Source organism: Micropterus dolomieu, linkage group LG06 (assembly GCF_021292245.1).
Source record: "Micropterus dolomieu isolate WLL.071019.BEF.003 ecotype Adirondacks linkage group LG06, ASM2129224v1, whole genome shotgun sequence".
Lineage (NCBI taxonomy): Eukaryota > Metazoa > Chordata > Actinopteri > Centrarchiformes > Centrarchidae > Micropterus > Micropterus dolomieu.
In genome coordinates this window covers 10,823,584-10,842,297 of record NC_060155.1, presented here as the reverse complement: position 1 = coordinate 10,842,297, position 18,714 = coordinate 10,823,584, and the positions used below count along the sequence as shown (strand labels likewise).

Sequence of the window (18,714 nt, the reverse complement as noted above, 5' to 3'; positions counted from 1 at the left end):
CTCCTCTTCAATCATACTTTCTACCTCATCTTTCTCCTCTTCAATCAAACTTTCTACCTCATCTTTCTCCTCTTCAATCATACTTTCTACCTCATCTTCCTCCTCTTCAATCATACTTTCTACCTCATCTTTCTCCTCTTCAATCAAACTTTCTACCTCATCTTTCTCCTCTTCAATCATACTTTCTACCTCATCTTCCTCCTCTTCAATCATACTTTCTACCTCATCTTTCTCCTCTTCAATCAAACTTTCTACCTCATCTTTCTCCTCTTCAATCATACTTTCTACCTCATCTTCCTCCTCTTCAATCATACTTTCTACCTCATCTTTCTCCTCTTCAATCAAACTTTCTACCTCATCTTTCTCCTCTTCAATCATACTTTCTACCTCATCTTCCTCCTCTTCAATCATACTTTCTACCTCATCTTTCTCCTCTTCAATCAAACTTTCTACCTCATCTTTCTCCTCTTCAATCATACTTTCTACCTCATCTTCCTCCTCTTCAATCATACTTTCTACCTCATCTTTCTCCTCTTCAATCAAACTTTCTACCTCATCTTTCTCCTCTTCAATCATACTTTCTACCTCATCTTCCTCCTCTTCAATCATACTTTCTACCTCATCTTTCTCCTCTTCAATCAAACTTTCTACCTCATCTTTCTCCTCTTCAATCATACTTTCTACCTCATCTTCCTCCTCTTCAATCATACTTTCTACCTCATCTTTCTCCTCTTCAATCAAACTTTCTACCTCATCTTTCTCCTCTTCAATCATACTTTCTACCTCATCTTCCTCCTCTTCAATCATACTTTCTACCTCATCCTTCTCCTCTTCAATCCTACTTTCTACCTCATCTTTCTCCTCTTCAATCATACTTTCTACCTCATCTTCCTCCTCTTCAATCATACTTTCTACCTCATCTTCCTCCTCTTCAATCATACTTTCTACCTCGTCTTTCTCCTCTTCAATCATAATTTCTACCTCGTCTTTCTCCTCTTCAATCCTACTTTCTACCTCATCTTTCTCCTCTTCAATCCTACTTTCTACCTCATCTTTCTCCTCTTCAATCATACTTTCTACCTCATCTTTCTCCTCTTCAATCCTACTTTCTACCTCATCTTTCTCCTCTTCAATCATAATTTCTACCTCATCTTTCTCCTCTTCAATCATACTTTCTACCTCATCTTTCTCCTCTTCAATCCTACTTTCTACCTCATCTTTCTCCTCTTCAATCCTACTTTCTACCTCGTCTTTCTCCTCTTCAATCATAATTTCTACCTCATCTTTCTCCTCAAAAACCTCATTCATTTCCTCTTCCTCATTGTTTTCCTCAATAACCTCAATACCTTCTTCCGCTTCTTCTGCATCCTCAGTGGAAGCATCTGCTTCTTCCTCCTCTTCCACTCCTTCAATGTTTTCTACTTCCCCACCTTCATCTGTCTCGACAATAACCTCATCTGCTTCATATTTAATCTCGTCCCTTTGCTTCTCCTCAGTTTCCCCTTCCTCCCCCCTTCCTTCCTCCTCTGTCTCATCAACACCGTCTCTCTCATCTGTCTCTTCAAAACTGTTGTCCTCCCTTGCTTCTTGATCTTCTTCATCCATTAGTCCCTCCTCTGTCTCCTCAACCGCTTCCTTCTCTCCTTCTTCTAATATCACCCCCTCTTCCTCCTCATCCACTGTCATCACTTCCTCTGTTCCTTGCCCTGCATTTTCAACAGATTCCTCCTCCTCTCCACTTCCATTTCCCGCTTCCCACACCCCCTGCCCCTTGTCATCCATTTTTTCTTCTTTCACTGCCTTCTCTTCTGCCTTTTCCTCCCTTTCTCCTGTTTCAGTCTTTTCATCATAATCATCATCATCATCATCATCTACCTCTTTTGTATCTCCATCCTCCCTATCGTCCTCTACCTCTTCTACCTGTTCCTCTTCTTTGTCTTTTAGGGGCTCATCTCTTTCTGTCCCTGATAGTTCTGACTGTGTGGCCTGTCCAGAATACACAGACTGCATTTTCTTTACGTTATCTATCTCTCCGTTATCATCGCCCTGTTTTGTCTGAGTAATGTCCTCATCTATGCAGGGAGTATCAGGCTCTGATGATTGTTTTGCTTCATCATTGTATTCTTCAACAAATTTTTCTACATCTTCCTCTGAGTCCGACTGGTTTCTTTCAGCTTCTACAAAAGTGCTCTCCTCTACAGGGTAAAAACTCTTAGCCTGTTGGATTGTTGAAGAAATCTCTGCTCTGAGGTCTTGCGGCATATTAAGTTCCTCCATCAGCTCATCAATACAAAATTGCTGATCTTCAAATGTCTCACCCCCTTCAGAGAAAACATCCAGGGCAAATTCTGTTTCTGAAACTTTGGGAGACAGTGGTTCACTTTCAAGCCTTTCCCTCAGAATCTGAAAATCCTTCCAGCGTTCTCTGAACCTAGAAGACGCTCTGCTTTGCAGATCGGTCAAACTTGCCCTCTGCTCTTCCTCATCCTCGATGGCAGAAATTTTCTGCAGGGATTCCATCATTAGCATGGCCTCGGAGTCGCTTCTTGATTGGTTACCCTCTCCCAGCGCGGCTCCTGTAAGGTTATCTCGCAGAGTCATCACTGATAAGAATGACACCAAGGCTTTACATGACGAACCAAACACCGAAGCCACTTGTGTTGGGAAATCGGGAAGGCTACTGGACTTCTCAAGATTGGATGTTGTGTTGGTGTCAGACGCCCCTCTGATGCACTGAATCGAGGAACAAAGCTGCCGCAAGACAGGTTTTATCGTTGCTGTGGGACTTAAAATGTTGGACATAGATGGAGATGGTTCATTATCAGCTGGAGCGATGGCCTCTGCAGATTTGTGTGACCTCAGTCTGTTCTCCTGGTCAACAGGATCGACTCTGACACTCGGCATTGAAACACATAAGCCTCTCACGTATTGTTCATTGTGCAGCAGAGCTGTACCTGTCTCTGCATGACAAAGTGGTACTGACAGACAAGAAGCTGATTTCTTGACACCCCCACCAGAAGTTGGATAATATTCATCTAGGTTAGTCTGGCATTCATTCTTTTCATCGGATTCAGAATCACCGCCTATCTGAAACACAACCTTTGGTCGAGGCTCGGATTCATCTGTGATAGCCTCCTCAGTGTATGGTACTGGATCTGGGTTGACTTTCTCCAACCAGTTCTCAACATATTGGTGAATTTCAGAGGGTGAAGGATTGAGAGAAGGCATCGAAAAACTCTCACCCAACTCTAAAGTCCTTTTAGGTGATGATAATATGCTTTCAGTCATGGATTTGGGCTTGCTAATTGTCTTTTTGCCTGGGAGAAGTGCTTTTTTGGGTTGTAAAATGTCTAACATGTTCTTCTTCATTTGAGGCCTTCCAGTTGGAGTATTTACATTATGGCCATTATCTTTAGCAGCTGCCTTATTTATGTTTTGTCTGTTAGGTGGGGTCACATTTTCAGTTTTAACTAATAAGGCTTGCTCTTTCCTGGCCATATTTTCATCCTTACTTGTTTTCTTAATTTCATGCTTTTCTGCTCCTCTACTCTTTTGACCACTTTTAGCACTATCTGATGAACTCAGATCTTTTTTGCCCACGGTGGAAGTGCTGCTGAGTTTGTCTTTAGATGAATGCCTGCTTTTTTTTGAGGGGCTTACTATGCTTTCCTTTTGCTTTTTATCTGACCCGCTTGTTGATGTCGAACTCTTTTCATTCCTAGCAGGTTTAATAATTTTTTTCTTATTCTCACTTCTTAGACTTTTGTCTTTTTTTACTTTCTCCTGGGAGTTTGTTGCAGTTTGGGCCTCATTCTCAGTCACTGAAGACCGATTGTTAATAAGCTCATGTGTTGAAGTTATTGGCTCTGATGACAATGATAACATCTCCTCTTTCTGTCTTTGTCGTGACTCAGTAGTGGGTGGCTGCCGGCTAAAATCTATATCACAATCATTGCTCGATGATTGTGGTCCTGAGTCAGTCGATGGTTTACTTTCTGGCGCGCCACCATCTGCACTATATTCCTCATTTGCAAAATAGTTGTCGTAACAGCCTTGACTCTCATAAATATGCATCACAGTCTCTGTAACCTCCATCCCATTATTCTGTATCTGAAGGACCTCAGCTACTCCTGGGGACCTGATGGAGGAGTGGGAGCCTTTGTTGGAGGCCCCTGCAGACACAGTTTTCCGTGGTTTTGGGATAGGCTTGTTGCTGCTGCTACTGCTGTGTCTGACAACGCAGTATCCCTCAGTTGTCTCACCATCAGCCGTCCTCTCCAAGTAAGAATAATGTCCCAGGGTTCTCTCTTTAACCCCTGACTCTGTGACCATCTTCACACTCTCAACAGACGCCTTCTTCCTAACATGCCGAGGTGCAGGACCTGGAGTAGGAGTGCGTTTGAAACCTGTTGTTGTTGCCAAGGCCGTGGAAGTGTAGCCCTCATATACTCGCTTGTCGTTAAAGCCGACGACCTTTCCAGTGTCAGCGGGATGGTTCTCCTCTTTTGATTCATCTTCACTTGTGCTAGAGGAGTCTTTGGCAATGGCATTGTTTGAGTCAGGTGAGCTGTTGCCCGTCTCAGAAATTGAGGCACAAAGTGTCCTCTTGCTAAGGCTAGAGCGGCTGAGTGTGGTGGTCCAGTGGAGCATCTCCTCCTCTTTAATGGTCAGACGAACTTTCATCTCCACTGTCATGCTGCCATCTTGATTCACACGGAAAGACTTTTCTATGTCATCGTCCTTAGGTACAATGCAAGCATGCATGTCATTATCTACCCTTCCAGTTCCACATGTCTCCATGGGGTTGTGACGATGGTTGACCTCTGTTTCAAATGATCCGTTGTTGTGATGCAGGTGGCTGTTCATTGTTCCATTTCGAGACTTGTTTATTTGGTCGACAATGTATCTCTCGGATGATAAGGAAAAATTCCTCGAGCCTCTTCCACTTGAGAAAGATTTGCTGTTCTCTTTAGTTGGAGGTGTTGGTCAAAGAGAGGGGGAGAGACAATGCAAGAGAAAAATATTTAAGGCCATTGTAAAAGCTTTATGGAGTATTGGTTTGGCATATTTAAGGGAATAGTTTGACATTTGACAAGAAATACCATTATTTGCTTTCAAGCTGAGAGTTAGATAAGCAGGTTTATGAATGCCACTGTCATATGTGTCTGTTAAAACTTATGCTGCAGCCGATTAGCTTTGCAGTGCAAAACTGTTATCGCAATGAAACATTTTACATCATTCGATATCGATAATTATCACGATAAATGTCAACCAGAAACCAGAAGAAACCAGATGGTTTATTGTGTGGTTAAACATTTCTTTATGGTCAGAATGGGACAAACACTTGATGCCAAACAGTGGAACACTTAATAAATCTGAGGGAGAACATTCAAAACTATTATGATAAATGAAATTTAACAAATATGATTAGTAAATCTTTTTCCAGTCCCTTTTCCTCAACAAAATAAATATAAAAAATTAAGTGCTAATTTGTTTGTGATTCAAATTAATTAAACCAAATATTGACAATATGATATATTGAACATTTATTATATTGATATTGAGGTAAATTATATTGCGATAATAATCATTATTTTTTGTTGCCCAGCCCTAGGTACTAGCGGGCGGATTTTGTTACCTTTTGATAGAGCTAGGCTAGAAGTTTCCCCTTTTTTCCTGTCTTTATTCTAAGATAAGCTTCCTGGCTCTACCTTCGTTCTTAGCTTACAGACATGAGAGTGGTATCAATATTCTTATCTGACTGTTGGCAAAAAAGCAAATAAGCGTATCTTCCAAAAAGGGGTCAGTTTCATTGGATAGGGTTGAAGCAAAAAAGTCAGTGATAAATAAATCTCAAAACTAGGACTGATAAAACTTATCTGCAACAGCTAGATACCACTACAATTAAGTGAGTAAATGTGTTTTTGGGTGAACTAACCCTTTAACAATGACTAACTACTGAATATAACAAATGAATTACACTTTAGGACCATCATAAATAAACAGAACTTATGGGATTGTATTATCCTCTATCACTTGTTACACTGATCGTCAGCTGCGTAAAAAATAAACTGCTGCCAAAATCCCCATAGGACTACATGTTTAAATGCAGACAAATTCTGCAGACAAATATATGCATCTATACAGTGAAAATGTTCGACCATCTGTAAATTTTTCATTATTTATTTGTTTCTCTTTTCAGAGCAACACTTACGAGCTGTGGGCTGCACCATAGATGGTTCCACATTATCCGCGTACATTAATTGTGCCATCTGGCCCGTTCTGTGAAAACTGTAGTTTCCTAATCGGAATGGCTCGTTGCCTGCTGCCACAACAACTCCAGCGCACAGGATAAGTGTTGTGAGACTATCAACCTGAAAGAGGAGCAGAAACACTTTTCATTATACTAGTCACTTTCAATTGGTCGCATACATGCACTTACTGTATCGCAGTCTCAGATACATGTAAACTGAAAAGAATTTGCAGAATCAAAAATTGCAGGTACACTTGACATTTCATTGGCCACAGTGAACCTAAAACAGACCAGAGATCACAGATGATGAGAAAGTTCTAAGAAGGAAATAAGCATTTAAATGGTGTCAACACTCGTGACCTTTAACAGACAGCCTGTTGCTGTTAAAGTACTCATGGAAAGAGGGATTACGCTCACTAGGGGGTGGAGATTTTGATAGCACCTCTTAGCACTTCTTGGAATACTTATAATGTGTAATGTAACAGGGTAAAAACCTTGATTCCTATGTCCTGTCATAGACGTTACGGTGAAAAGCATGCCAGTTATTTATTTTAGTTGTGCAGTTTTGTGTACATGGATATAGTATCTCCAAAACCAAGAATCTCAGAAGCCTGTTTTTAGTTTTTGATGACTCATCTTAAACTTTATATTACATAAATATTTACATATTTCCTATCAAATGTGATCTGGGGTGATTTGCTAACCCCGTCCATCATGTAAAACCACACTTGGCTGTGGGTTAGTAGCAGAGCAAAATCATACTAGGAGGTGTGTGTTCAGATTTCAGCGGGTCTAATTTATTAATTCACTCTTCACCTAACAACACGGGTGCTCACTAAACCACAGCCGATCCAATCAAATCTGAAGGACTTGATTTCAATCTAGTAACTGAACCATCTCCCACATACGCCCTAACTTCTGTGGCTTTAAAGAAGTTTGGGAAATAAGCTAATTTTTCTTGCTGAGACTTAGATGAGATGATTGAGACCACTCTCATCCTTATCCGTTCAAACATGAAGCTGGAGCCAACAGCTGGTTAGCTTTTCTTAACATAAAGACTTGAAACAAGAAGAAACAGCTAGTGTGGATCTGAAGGTAACAAAATCCACCTACCAGCACTTGTAAATCTTACAGATCAACATGTTATATCTCAATTGTTTAATCGGTACAAAAACCGAAGTGTAAAAATGACAATTTGTGTTTTTATGGCTGGTGGTTTGCGGGAATATTTCTTCCTAGCTAGGTGCAGTGACTTCATGGAGTCTCCACTGGTTGCCTCTTTCCATTCTTTATGCTAAGCTGAGCTCTCTGTCAAAATGAAGCTGGAGCGGAAGTAGGAGAGTTTCATTGATATTCTCACCTAACTCTCTGCCAGAAAACAAATAAAAGTATTTTCTAAAATTCCAAAACTATTTGTAAGCACATATAACCCTTTAAGAATTTATACAGATCACATTGGGCTACACCCATTTCAAAAAAGAAGCCACTTATAATATTTTTTAGAAGTTGCTGTAGATTAGTATTTATCTTCATTCTCAGTTTCAGCCAAATACTTACTCTTCTGCCATCTGTAGAAAAGAGTTTCAGCACTGGGAACTGCAGGATCTGGGAAAGGTAATCTAGTAAAGCCTCAAATGTTGGTGCTGTTCTTCTCTGCAACACAATCGTGCGTTTAACAGTGGGATCCCTATTCTTGATGACCACAAGCTTCTTTGGTGTCCGTACCGCCACTCGTTCAGTGACCTTTGCTGGCCTGTTGGTGACTTCATTCCTTCTGCCAAACCGGAGTCCTTGACGCTTTCGTCGCCCTGCACTGACGGGTCTGGTTGTATTCCACGGTACCTGCCGCCGGTTCACTTCATCCAGGTTTAATGGCTTCACACGTTTCTGATCAGAACACACATATGATCCCCCATCAAGTAAGTCATCTAAAGCCTTCACCAGGTGGGTCCCGCGAGGTGTGGTGATGGTTCTCACTCCAAATGGAAGAGGCACTTTTTTGGAAAGAGCATCCAGTAGAGCATCAAACGTCTTGAAGGTGCGGGCACTGATGACCATGCGATGCCCACTGAATTTAGGGTCACCGCTCTTGTAGAAACATACTCTTTTAGAAGCTGAGGGATCAGAGATTGGCTGAAAGGGTCGGGAGGGTGACGTCTGCCCACTGCCAGACGACAATTCCTGGGCAGGTGGCTCCTGGATGGGTGTGTTGCTCATATTGTGTGGAGGTGGCTAGAAAGAAAGCAGAGAGAGGGAGAAATCTTATCATTTGCTACTGCAGATAGCACAGGTAAGGTAATTAACAGGTAGGGTTGTAGCTATGATAGTAATGTCAAAATGTTTTCCCCCTAGAGCCATATAAGCAGTAAAATACAAGCATGTTTGACTTATAGCTAGTAAAATTATTTACTTTGATCCACCCTCAGGTGAAAGGGATTGACCATTCCTGAGCTTACCTGTAGATTTGTGGCTTTGTGAATCGAGGTGTGACTTTTGCTTGGCGCCAGTTTTTAATATTGTAAGGCTCTTTTCAAAACAAAGTGACAACATCTTAATTTCTCCTCAGTTACCCCTTGGTACAGACTGTATACTCTTGAAATATGATTCTTAGTCCTTCCTCACAGAATTATTTATCTCCACACTTGCAAAAATATACATTTACAACACATTCTTCTATATTTTCTCTACAAAATGGATCACCATCTCAAAAGCCAACATGAAAAACATTCTTAAACAAAAATAAGTAAAGTAAAATGCACACCAGCTCGTGTAATAACATGGTTCTCCACTGGTGTGGGATGTGGTGCTGAATCAAACAAAGGCCCCCTGAAAAGCCTGACCAAATACAGCACTAAACTCCAGAAACATGAAAACCATCATTCTATAATTTTTCAGAGGGAGTCGTGTCTCCTAATTGCCATGTGCCGATCATGTTTTAAAAACCATGTTTACTGAAAGTTGAATTATTAAATGTAGGATAACAGTGCCGTGATGCATACATATAGTTTTCCATGCAATATATTATATATATTTTTGTCTTTTGTAGATTTATATGAATTCAATAATAGATAACATAAGTGTAGTTGACGTCATAGTTGCATAATATCAGTAGACTTAAATCCAGCATGGTAGAAAAGAACATATTTAAGAGAAAACACCTTGTATTAGAGCACATAACCTCTGTTGCTTATTCCTTTGTAGAGGTTATATAAGTTATTAGTTATATAATAGTCCACAGTAAATCTACACAATCGTTATAAATAATAGCCCACATTGTTACTATGAACAACACAAGTCTAACTACATGTAGATGTAAAGGCCATTAACACATGAAAAATATCAACATATTACTGTAGCCATATTACACTCTGTAGATACTTAAAAAATTAACTGGCTGGCAAAAAACATGTAACTAGAAATGTAATGAACAAGACTTACCGTATATCTCACATTTCACCTTAATTATAACAACTAAAACAGAAAGTGTGCATCCGTTGTACCTCTGAGCGCTGGTCAAAGCCTCTCAGCAGCATTGGAGGGCTATTTTGGGACATGCAGCATCATGGCCAATTTGCTTAATCTTTGGTCACATGTAATCAGCATATCAAGGTAAGGTAACAAATGAAGCAAACAAAGAGGAACTGTACTGCAGATATTTGTACTTTTGTCAGTATGAGATTCAATCACAAATAGATGGCAATATTGTTTTTCTGAAATACTAGGACTTCAAATGTATTTGGTCAACTAACAGTTTTACATCATGGCTAATGTGTCCTATAAGTCTCGATAAAATATTTAACAAATGTTCCGAAAGTCTTCTCTGCCTCATCATAAATTTAAACATAAATTTCTCAATGGCCATTTGTATTAAAAGACAAAGTGAGAGAGTAACTGAGTGAATGGGTGAATGAGTACAGCAAAAGGCTGAGTGAGTACCAGACAAATTATGTGAATGAGGTGGTTAAAGTTCACAAAGGTATATGAACTCTCCAGTTCAAATGATATTAGTAAATTTTTACTGCTCCAGACAGATACCAAGGTGGCTAGGACTATTTCTAATTTGCAAGCAGCCTGCATAATCAGATTTGAGAAGTCTTGGCCTAATAGGGATTAGGTTAAAGATTTTGCGCACTTGCTGACAGCATGAAGCAGAATAAGGTCTTAAGAGAGCACTTTTACCTCACAGCAGGTATTGGAAATCCACCAACAGATTTCAAAACACATGGTGAGTGTAACTGACTACAAATCATGTCAATAATTTTAGGGATACTTTAGCTTTGTATCCAAACTACGAAGGCTGATATGGTTTAAATGTTTGTACCAAATAGTAGCATGAGGGGGTGAGAGCTGTATCACTATACTGCAGTTGGCAGACAGTGTGCCAATTACCAACTGCCCCTGACTGAGTAAAAGCTGCTAATACCTCCCTCTAGCACATGCACTGTCCTGGAAGATGGAGACTTGCTGGAGGGGGGATTGAAGGAATGTCCTGTGTAGGCCAAATAGAGTCCAATATGAGGGAATATTTCATTACAGCAAGTGTTTGATTAGCATAAAAGCCCCATTAATAATGTTTCCAGTGTGTTGTAATTAACGCTAATAAACAGATAAAAAAATTTACATTTTGGCACAGTATTTGACCTTTTTGTTTTGTATTATGTACTGTAATTAGCATCACATAACATGTTTTTGTTCAGTTAAATATTTCAAATAATTTTGAATCCAAATTAGCGTGTCTATCTGTGCCACATAAAAGCAGTGTAAGATCAACAGTGTAGCATGTAGCATGAACGTGGCCTAGATTCTGTTACTCAAAGGTCACATGTTTGATCTGCACAACAGCCATGCCATCCTTAAAAGCCACTAGTCCTAACAAAGGCACCTAGCAAGACAGAAGCTCGTTCACTGACTGTTAATTACAGTCAGTAATACAGTAATAAATGTCAACTGCTGCACAGAGCAAAGCAAATATTTTTACACTCTACTGTATATACCTGCAACTGACTTGGAGGAAATATGTCTACAGTACCAAACAACTATTGACTCTATCACTGTAGGTGATCACCTGAGGAGGTAAATGAATCTGGTAATTAACAAGAAAAAAACCCTCAGAAATCAGAGGAATGTGTGAAAATGTACATATAAATTGGGATTTTCTTTTCTTCTTCTTCCGCATAACTCTTTATGACCCAAACATTTATGTCAAGCTGAAATAGACGTTGTTGACCCAAGCAGAGATGCAGGTGGCAGTTTGGCGCCATCTAACGACAGGTAGCGATATTGCCAAAATACAGGCTGTGTTGTGGTAGTCGGAGGACAGACAGTAATGTAAAACTTGAGAAAATATAGAGTTATATCTTGGTATTCATAAAAAAAATGTGTCTGATTAATGCACTGGGTGAAGACCACTTACTGCTGCAACGGGCCTTAGATGAATTTGCGTTCCGTCTCGATTAACTCCCTCTGAACTTATCATGCATCAATTAGTCAGGTCTGTTACTCAGCGGCGGGTCAGTGTGCGGTCCCGGTCCGTCAAGTAGACGCCGCCGCTTTCACTTCAGTGGCGTGGTCTTTGTTGCGAATTTTCTTTTCGTTTGCTCCTGACTTTTTGGATTACATCGGATCAGTCAACATGGGCAAAAAAGAGGAAGAGGAGATAATCAGAATTGCAAAGAAGATGGATAAAATGGCGCAGAAGAAGAACGGGGTGAGATGTGTGAGAAGAATGAATGCTCACCGGGTCGCTGCTTAGCCGATCAAGCTGATGTTGATGCTTAGCTAACGCTGGCGCTAATGGGATGTGATGTGGTTAGTCGACTCTCTAGCTAGCTGAACATCTTGCCAGTTTGTCAACACAATGTTGCACAAGTGTGTCAGTCCACCAGAGTATTTTATTACAACCGGTAACTACATCGTTAGCATCAGCAATTAGCTCCACGGCTAATGTACCTGTTGTTGTGACTGGCTAGGCGCAAACAGCTAGCGTGCAAGTATGTTTATGTTAACGGCAGGGCAACGGGTTGCTAGCAGTTAGCCACATAGCAGCCCACTAGTTCCTGCTAGCTTTGTGTTTTGCAGAGCAATAACATGTTGGATGTGGTCATTTTTGGAAAACTGAAAACAAGTAACGTTAGCTAGATCAAAATCTGAAATACAATTATACTGTTATCCTTTAGGTTCAAGTTCTGTTTTCAAGCTGCCTAGTAACGTTAGCTAATTTAGCTGCTTTGGACGCTTAACGGTAACGTAACTTAGCCGCCTTATTAACTGCTGTTATAAGTTAACTTGTTAACTGCACTAATTTACAGGTAATCAAACATAATACGTTAATTGGGTTACAACTAAGTTAACGATACGTTTCACTATCGAGTAAATATTAGCTCTTTAAAATGTTACAGTGACAAATGCCTATCACACCCAAATGTCCTACCAACAGTGGTAACCGGACAGATATTCAATTTAATATAACACAAGACGAGAGAAATCAGCAAATCACCAGATTAGTGAAGCCAGTACAGGTTTGTTAGGAAACTATTAAAAACACCCAGAAAGTTGAGTAATTTTCGGTAAGTTGTCTAGTCAGTTAATTGACTATATTCATCTCTGTTAATGTTTGACTTGCATCCCAAATAAAAAATAAAAAAATCTGTTTACAAAGTATAATAACTAGTTAACAAGTCCTTAATCAATCGATTTTGTCCAACTCACTTACATTTAAAATATTACTGTTAATAAATAGAACTTCACTCGAATAGATTAGTCCAGTAAAGATTAATAAGAAACCTAGATTTGTATCAAACATGTTCACCTATGATAAACCAAACTAATCATCAGTATACAGCTAAGGAGAGGTGTAGTGCAAGATTGATTCAAGTGTATCTAAACGCCCTCTTTCCACTCCCCTCTCCTCTGCAGGCTGGGGCTTTGGACCTATTGAAGGAGCTGCGCAGTGTCCCCATGACTCTCGAGCTGCTTCAGGTATCGTTGCTCATTTTATCTTCAGGCTCACTGTCGGCACAGGCAGCGCTCAAACCCTGAAGCACTGACACGATGTCTATCCACAGTCTACCAGAATTGGGATGTCCGTTAACGCCATCCGCAAGCAGAGCACAGACGACGAGGTGACATCTCTAGCCAAGTCCTTGATCAAATCATGGAAGAAGCTTTTGGGTAATTAGTACTTTTCAGTTCCACCATGTACATAAATATGTTTGTGAATTTGTTTAGTGAGATGTATTTTTTTTTTCTAGAGACATATTTTGATGTCCCAAGCTGTTGTGCATGATTGTATTGGAGCAAGTCATAGTATTTTTTTGTAATTGATGAAGCCCACTTCAATTTTGCAACACATTAAACTGTGGATACACCAGCTGTCAAAAATGTCCCGTTGGATTTTATTAAATTGCTTGCATCTGTTCTCAACCCACAGTGAGTAAGAAAAAGATTTAAGTTGAAGCATTTTTTTGTAAGTTACAATAGTCACAATATAATATCATGATATTGTTCTTAATATCCAAAGTGTAACCTCTGATACTTAACTGGTATTTGATTGTTGCTCCCGAATCACCCTTATGAAATGTTTGGGTTATGTCATGCCCAAGATTTTATTCAGATTTTGCCTGTTCAAATTTGGTTATCACTGTAAATGTTGTTGTTATTACCTCCTTGTGTAATGTTATGATTCACGACTGAACACACATTAGTGGAGATGATATTTTAATTAAAAAGGCAACAGTATTGCAAAAATTAGTAGCTTACACAACAGTATATTACCTAGCCATTAAGGTCGCTTTGCTTCTACTTAAGTGGTATTTTGCTGCTGAATTACTGCTTATGTGTAAATAACATTTTAACTTGTATTTTGTTTATGCCGGGTTTGAAAGATACGTCCGATTTCAACTCAAAATGTTTTGCCACAACAATGTTTGACACTAAGCGTAGAACTGCCAAGACTTCCCAATATAGGAGGTCAAGATGCGTACCATATTATCACTGTGTGCCTGGTGGTGATTTCTACCAGGGACTATTGCTGCATGTCTTTCCAAACTTTTTCCTCTTGTTTCCAGTCTGCCTACTATCAGCTATTAATACAAGCAAAAAAAGTATCTGACACTTTTCACACTACAAAATATTGTAGGAACAATTAAATGTAAGCTGTGAGGCTGCCTATTACGTTTGTTTGTCTATTTTCAATGGTTTTTTTCTAACTTGATTTTTGTCACTTCCAGATGAGCCTGGTGGTGGAGAGAAACCGTCAGATGAAAAGAGGAAAGAACAAACGACACCGGTTGTCTCTCCATCCCAGGGAAGCCCAGAGGCTAAAGAAGAAAGGTAGAAAGACAGATAATGATATTTTTTGAAACTTGGTCAACACAGTTTTTTTTCTCCATTTGGATATAGTAAGGGAATAATGCTATACTTCAAAAGCTGTTTGCCTCTGTAGCTGATCCAAGTTCTCTTCTCTTATTGCTCCCACAGCAGCTCCAGCAGTAACTCAAGCAGCAAGAGTGAGCAGCCTGAAGTTACACCCAACACATTAATCAACACTTTTCCTCGTGCCCCCGGCACCTCCGACTCCATCAGGCTCAAATGCAGAGAGATGATATCCAATGCTCTGCAGACCGGGGGTGATGCTCTTTTTGTATTTATTTATTTAACATTTTTACAGGTTGTTTGTTTAGTTAGAGTATTTGTCAACATTTTCCGCCACCCTCTGACTTTTGTTTTGTTTGTTTTCCAGAGGATTATATTGCCATTGGTGCTGATTGTGACGAACTTGGAGCACAGATCGAGGAATATATCCTTTACATTGAAAGGGAAATGTGTTTGAAGCAGATGTTGGTGTTACTTCAGGATATAATGAGATTCTGGGTGTTGCAGTGTTTTAAATAACTTCTATAATGCTTTTTAGATGAATTATCACATTAGAGCTGTACCTAATGAATATTTTCATTATTTATTTCCTTCTAATTATAATTTAGTTTTTTCAATTTATTAATTTCATAGTCTATAATAAGGATGGGGGTTCGAGACCCGGTTCTATAAGGGCCTGGTTCCTCGGACACTGAAACGCGGTATTAAACGGGGATAAAGACTGTAGTGTTTATTATCAGGCTGCATCCTCTGCCTGCTCTGTGTGTCGGCTCCTAGATACACACACATGCACGCACACAGAGGCCAGCCGCGGTGGAGACAGTGAAGTGAAGGTAACTTAACTCCAAACTGCTCAAGTTTACGACAGCTTCGTGAGTAAAAAGACAATACTTTATCAATGTATCTGTTCAACAAGCATAAACATGTAGAAGTGTTATTGTAGTCTGCTCTGTCCATAGTCTCTCATCCTCCTATGTTTTACACAAGCACAGCTAACGTAAGCTTGGCAATTAGCCAAATGTTACAAACTAAATTGAAAGCTGTCTGTCTGAAAGTCTTAAATTTTTAGCTTAGTTTGACACGTAACTCAAAATTCTGCTCATTGTTGTAAACCCAGCTGCTGGCTGAGACAAACCAGCCGCTCGTGGAAGAGGAGGTGGAGATAGTGGTGGTGGAACATTTAGTTGTATTTTGAAGAAAAGTATCCATAAAGACTGATAATGGTACGAATATCAATTCAATTGGTATTGGTGTAGATACCAATTCAATACCACGGACAAAAAGAAATAAATAAATCCCATGTACTTCAACATACACACTTAATAAAAACATTTCAACATTAAACATAATACAAAAAACAATAAACTAAAAACAACTAACCGCTGTGAAACTTGAGAGAGGAGGTGAGGTGAGGTGAGAGGGGATTTGATGTTCATAAAGGAGCATGCTATTGAAATTACAAATTTGCACTGTGCGGTTGTGGTTCAGGAGATAGAGCGGGTTGCCCGTTGATCGGTAGGCCGGCGGTTCAATCCCCAGCTTGACCAGGCTGCATGTTGAAGTGTTCTTGGGCAAGATACTGAACCCTGAATTGCCCCTGGTGGCTGTTTCACCAGTTTATGGATGTGTATGAATGTTAGTTTCTGTTTGAGCGTGAATGAAAAAAGACTAGAAAGGTGCTATACAAATACGGAGCATTTAAAATAAATGAATTACTGAATTTTCTTAACTTGTTTTTAACAATTTCACAGGTGGTTGACAGTGGTCACTTTCGATATTGCCAGTTTTCTGAGACTTTTATATTGGAAAAACAAAAAAGTTATTGGTGATTGAAATGGATTGGATTGCACATTTGTGACAGTTCCCAACTCGGCCTACAGTAACGGGAGCGTTGCAGTCTAAATCCCTAAACTATTATGAACATTAAAAAAAATTCTCACATTTTAGAAGGTTAAAGCAGAGAATGTTAAATTGCTTAAGTGCCTAATCCATTGTCAAAAATGTGGTTAAATTTGTTGTGATCAGTCAATCCATGAAATCTTCAACAGTACCACACATAAAAGGCTGTTATCAGTGTACTTATAGGCCCTACTTTCTTTTTATTTATTTATTTTTATAATTAAGCATAACAAATACATGATCACAGTTGAGTTCCTTGACCTGCTATCACGTATCTTCCAAGAGTTTAAGAACACAGACATGAAATACAAGAACCGTGTGCGAAGCCGAATCTCGAATCTGAAGGATATGAAAAATCCCAATTTAAGGAGGACTGTGCTGTGTGGGAGTGTCACCCCTGAGCGGATGGCTAAGATGACTGCAGAGGTTCGTTGGCTGTTTGTTTTTTCTTAAAGACAAACAGTCTGACAAACTGAGTAATGGCAAACAGTCAGTAGTATAGTTATTTCAACACTGTTGATGCGGTTACATACTTTCTCTTAAATGTTTGATTAGATTTTGGTGTAAATTAATTATATATTATATTGTGCATCTAATTGTATAGATTTAAATGAGTTTGTTTTAAAGCATCATAAATTACATTTTTCTTTTTCTGTAGGAAATGGCCAGTGACGAGCTAAAAGAAATGAGAAAGAATTTGACCAAAGAGGCTGTCAGGGACCACCAGATGGCCACCACTGGAGGCACTCAGACCGATCTATTCACATGTGGCAAGTGCAAGGGGAAGTGCTGCACCTACACACAGGTACAGACACACATTTACGCTTCATTTTAACTGTGGCAGCAGCAGAAGGGATGATACGGTTGATGGTAAAATTGGTTTAACAAGAATCTACTTTGGAAAGTCTGTGCAAAGTTACAGGTGCAATTAATGATCAATTTCACCACAGTTTTTGTTTGTCCCTGCATACACAAACATCATTGCTTGTAAAGGGGTATATAAATCCATGTACTCCTTTTACTTTGGTTAAAATAACATGGTGCATTATAATATTGGTATGACTGCACGCTCATAGAGTAAATGGGGTGCAAGTTGGGGACTTTTCCATGATTTTATATTTTTTTGACAGGTTTTGAGCAGCTCTGCTTGTTCATTATGACGATGTGATCAATGGTTTGTGCATGTTTTTGTCATTTCTAGGTTCAAACTCGCAGTGCTGATGAGCCAATGACCACATTTGTCTTCTGCAATCAATGTGGAAATAGGTGGAAGGTGCGTTACCTATATGTTTACTGCCACCTGTGCTCAACGTATCAATGCTATTCAGCCTTTAAACAGAAACCTGTGTCCTGTTGAGATATGAATATATGTTTTTGCTGTTTTATATTATTGTAAATTGAACATCTTTTTGTTTCGGACTGTTGATCAACAATAATTAAAATAATTATTACTTCCAGCCCTACAACATGTATCTCTTATACTTGTTTTTTTGAAGTTGATCATCAGTATTTAATGTAAATCTTCCAGTTTCTAGGTATCAACATCAGTTTGTTTGTTTTTTGTCCTAGTTCTGCTGAGTCTGCAGGCATTTCCACGGCACTCCGACAAGTAGCAAACTTCCTGGACCAGGTTCTGTCACTCTGCAACAGATTGGAGCTTTGCATTCTGTGGTACATGGTGCACAACATGCCGTTCAAAGATGCCACTGCGGTTACTGTTTGAATAAATATCCTGTTCATAGATCGAGCTCATTGTCATTTCCCGATGCCCTCCCCCAAATCTTTTACTATTGTTATAAGTTGTTTCTCGCTGTCAGATATATGCGATCAGTCTTGTCTCATTCTCTTTTATCCACATTTTTTATATGTAGTTTTAACACTTTGGACAATGTTGTTTTGCTTTCCCCTCACAACATTGCATTGTTTTATTTAATTTCCCAATAAAGTGTAATCCATTTGATTAAAAAGAAGTGCTTTTCATTAGTCTCTTCTGGTTATGTGAATCTTGAACATCTGAGAGGAAAAACACTGTGTGTTTGTGTCAAGGAGTATACATTTGTTATTGGGGGAATATTCATCACATCAAAGTGAATGCAGATGTATGCATATTTATCTGTCCAGGGACAGGATAATGTCATTGGCTGAACCAGGGAAGACACACAATTGCTTCCCTTTCGTCAAGGTTTTTT

At 39.4% G+C, this 18,714-nt stretch overlaps 2 protein-coding genes across 4 annotated transcripts in view; one reads left to right on the top strand and one right to left on the bottom strand.

The window, feature by feature from the left end:
• Positions 1–11,850, bottom strand: part of LOC123972459 (oxygen-regulated protein 1) — a 15,402-nt gene extending 3,552 nt beyond the window's left edge. The window contains exons 1-4 of the mRNA XM_046051974.1: positions 11,667–11,850; positions 7,811–8,485; positions 6,215–6,374; positions 1,201–4,967 (exon numbers count right to left, since the gene is read on the bottom strand). Of these exons, the coding sequence (XP_045907930.1) occupies positions 1,201–4,967; positions 6,215–6,374; positions 7,811–8,485; positions 11,667–11,729 (4,665 nt within the window). The 5' untranslated portion in view covers positions 11,730–11,850. The remainder of the gene's footprint in view (positions 1–1,200; positions 4,968–6,214; positions 6,375–7,810; positions 8,486–11,666) is intronic.
• tcea1 (transcription elongation factor A (SII), 1) lies at positions 11,708–18,508 on the top strand. Of its 3 annotated transcripts, none has more exons than XM_046052543.1 (10): positions 11,708–11,960; positions 13,169–13,231; positions 13,318–13,423; positions 14,482–14,584; positions 14,732–14,880; positions 14,994–15,050; positions 16,797–16,951; positions 17,184–17,330; positions 17,727–17,798; positions 18,095–18,508. In XM_046052543.1, exons 1-10 carry the CDS (start codon positions 11,886–11,888, stop codon positions 18,101–18,103), a joined length of 936 nt encoding a protein of 311 aa, XP_045908499.1. In that variant the 5' UTR covers positions 11,708–11,885; the 3' UTR covers positions 18,104–18,508. The 3 variants fall into 3 exon arrangements, with proteins under 3 accessions (XP_045908499.1, XP_045908500.1, XP_045908502.1); XM_046052544.1 differs by lacking the exon at positions 11,708–11,960 and adding an exon at positions 12,032–12,061; XM_046052546.1 differs by lacking the exon at positions 11,708–11,960 and adding an exon at positions 12,472–12,494.
• The last annotated feature ends 206 nt before the right edge of the window (positions 18,509–18,714 follow it).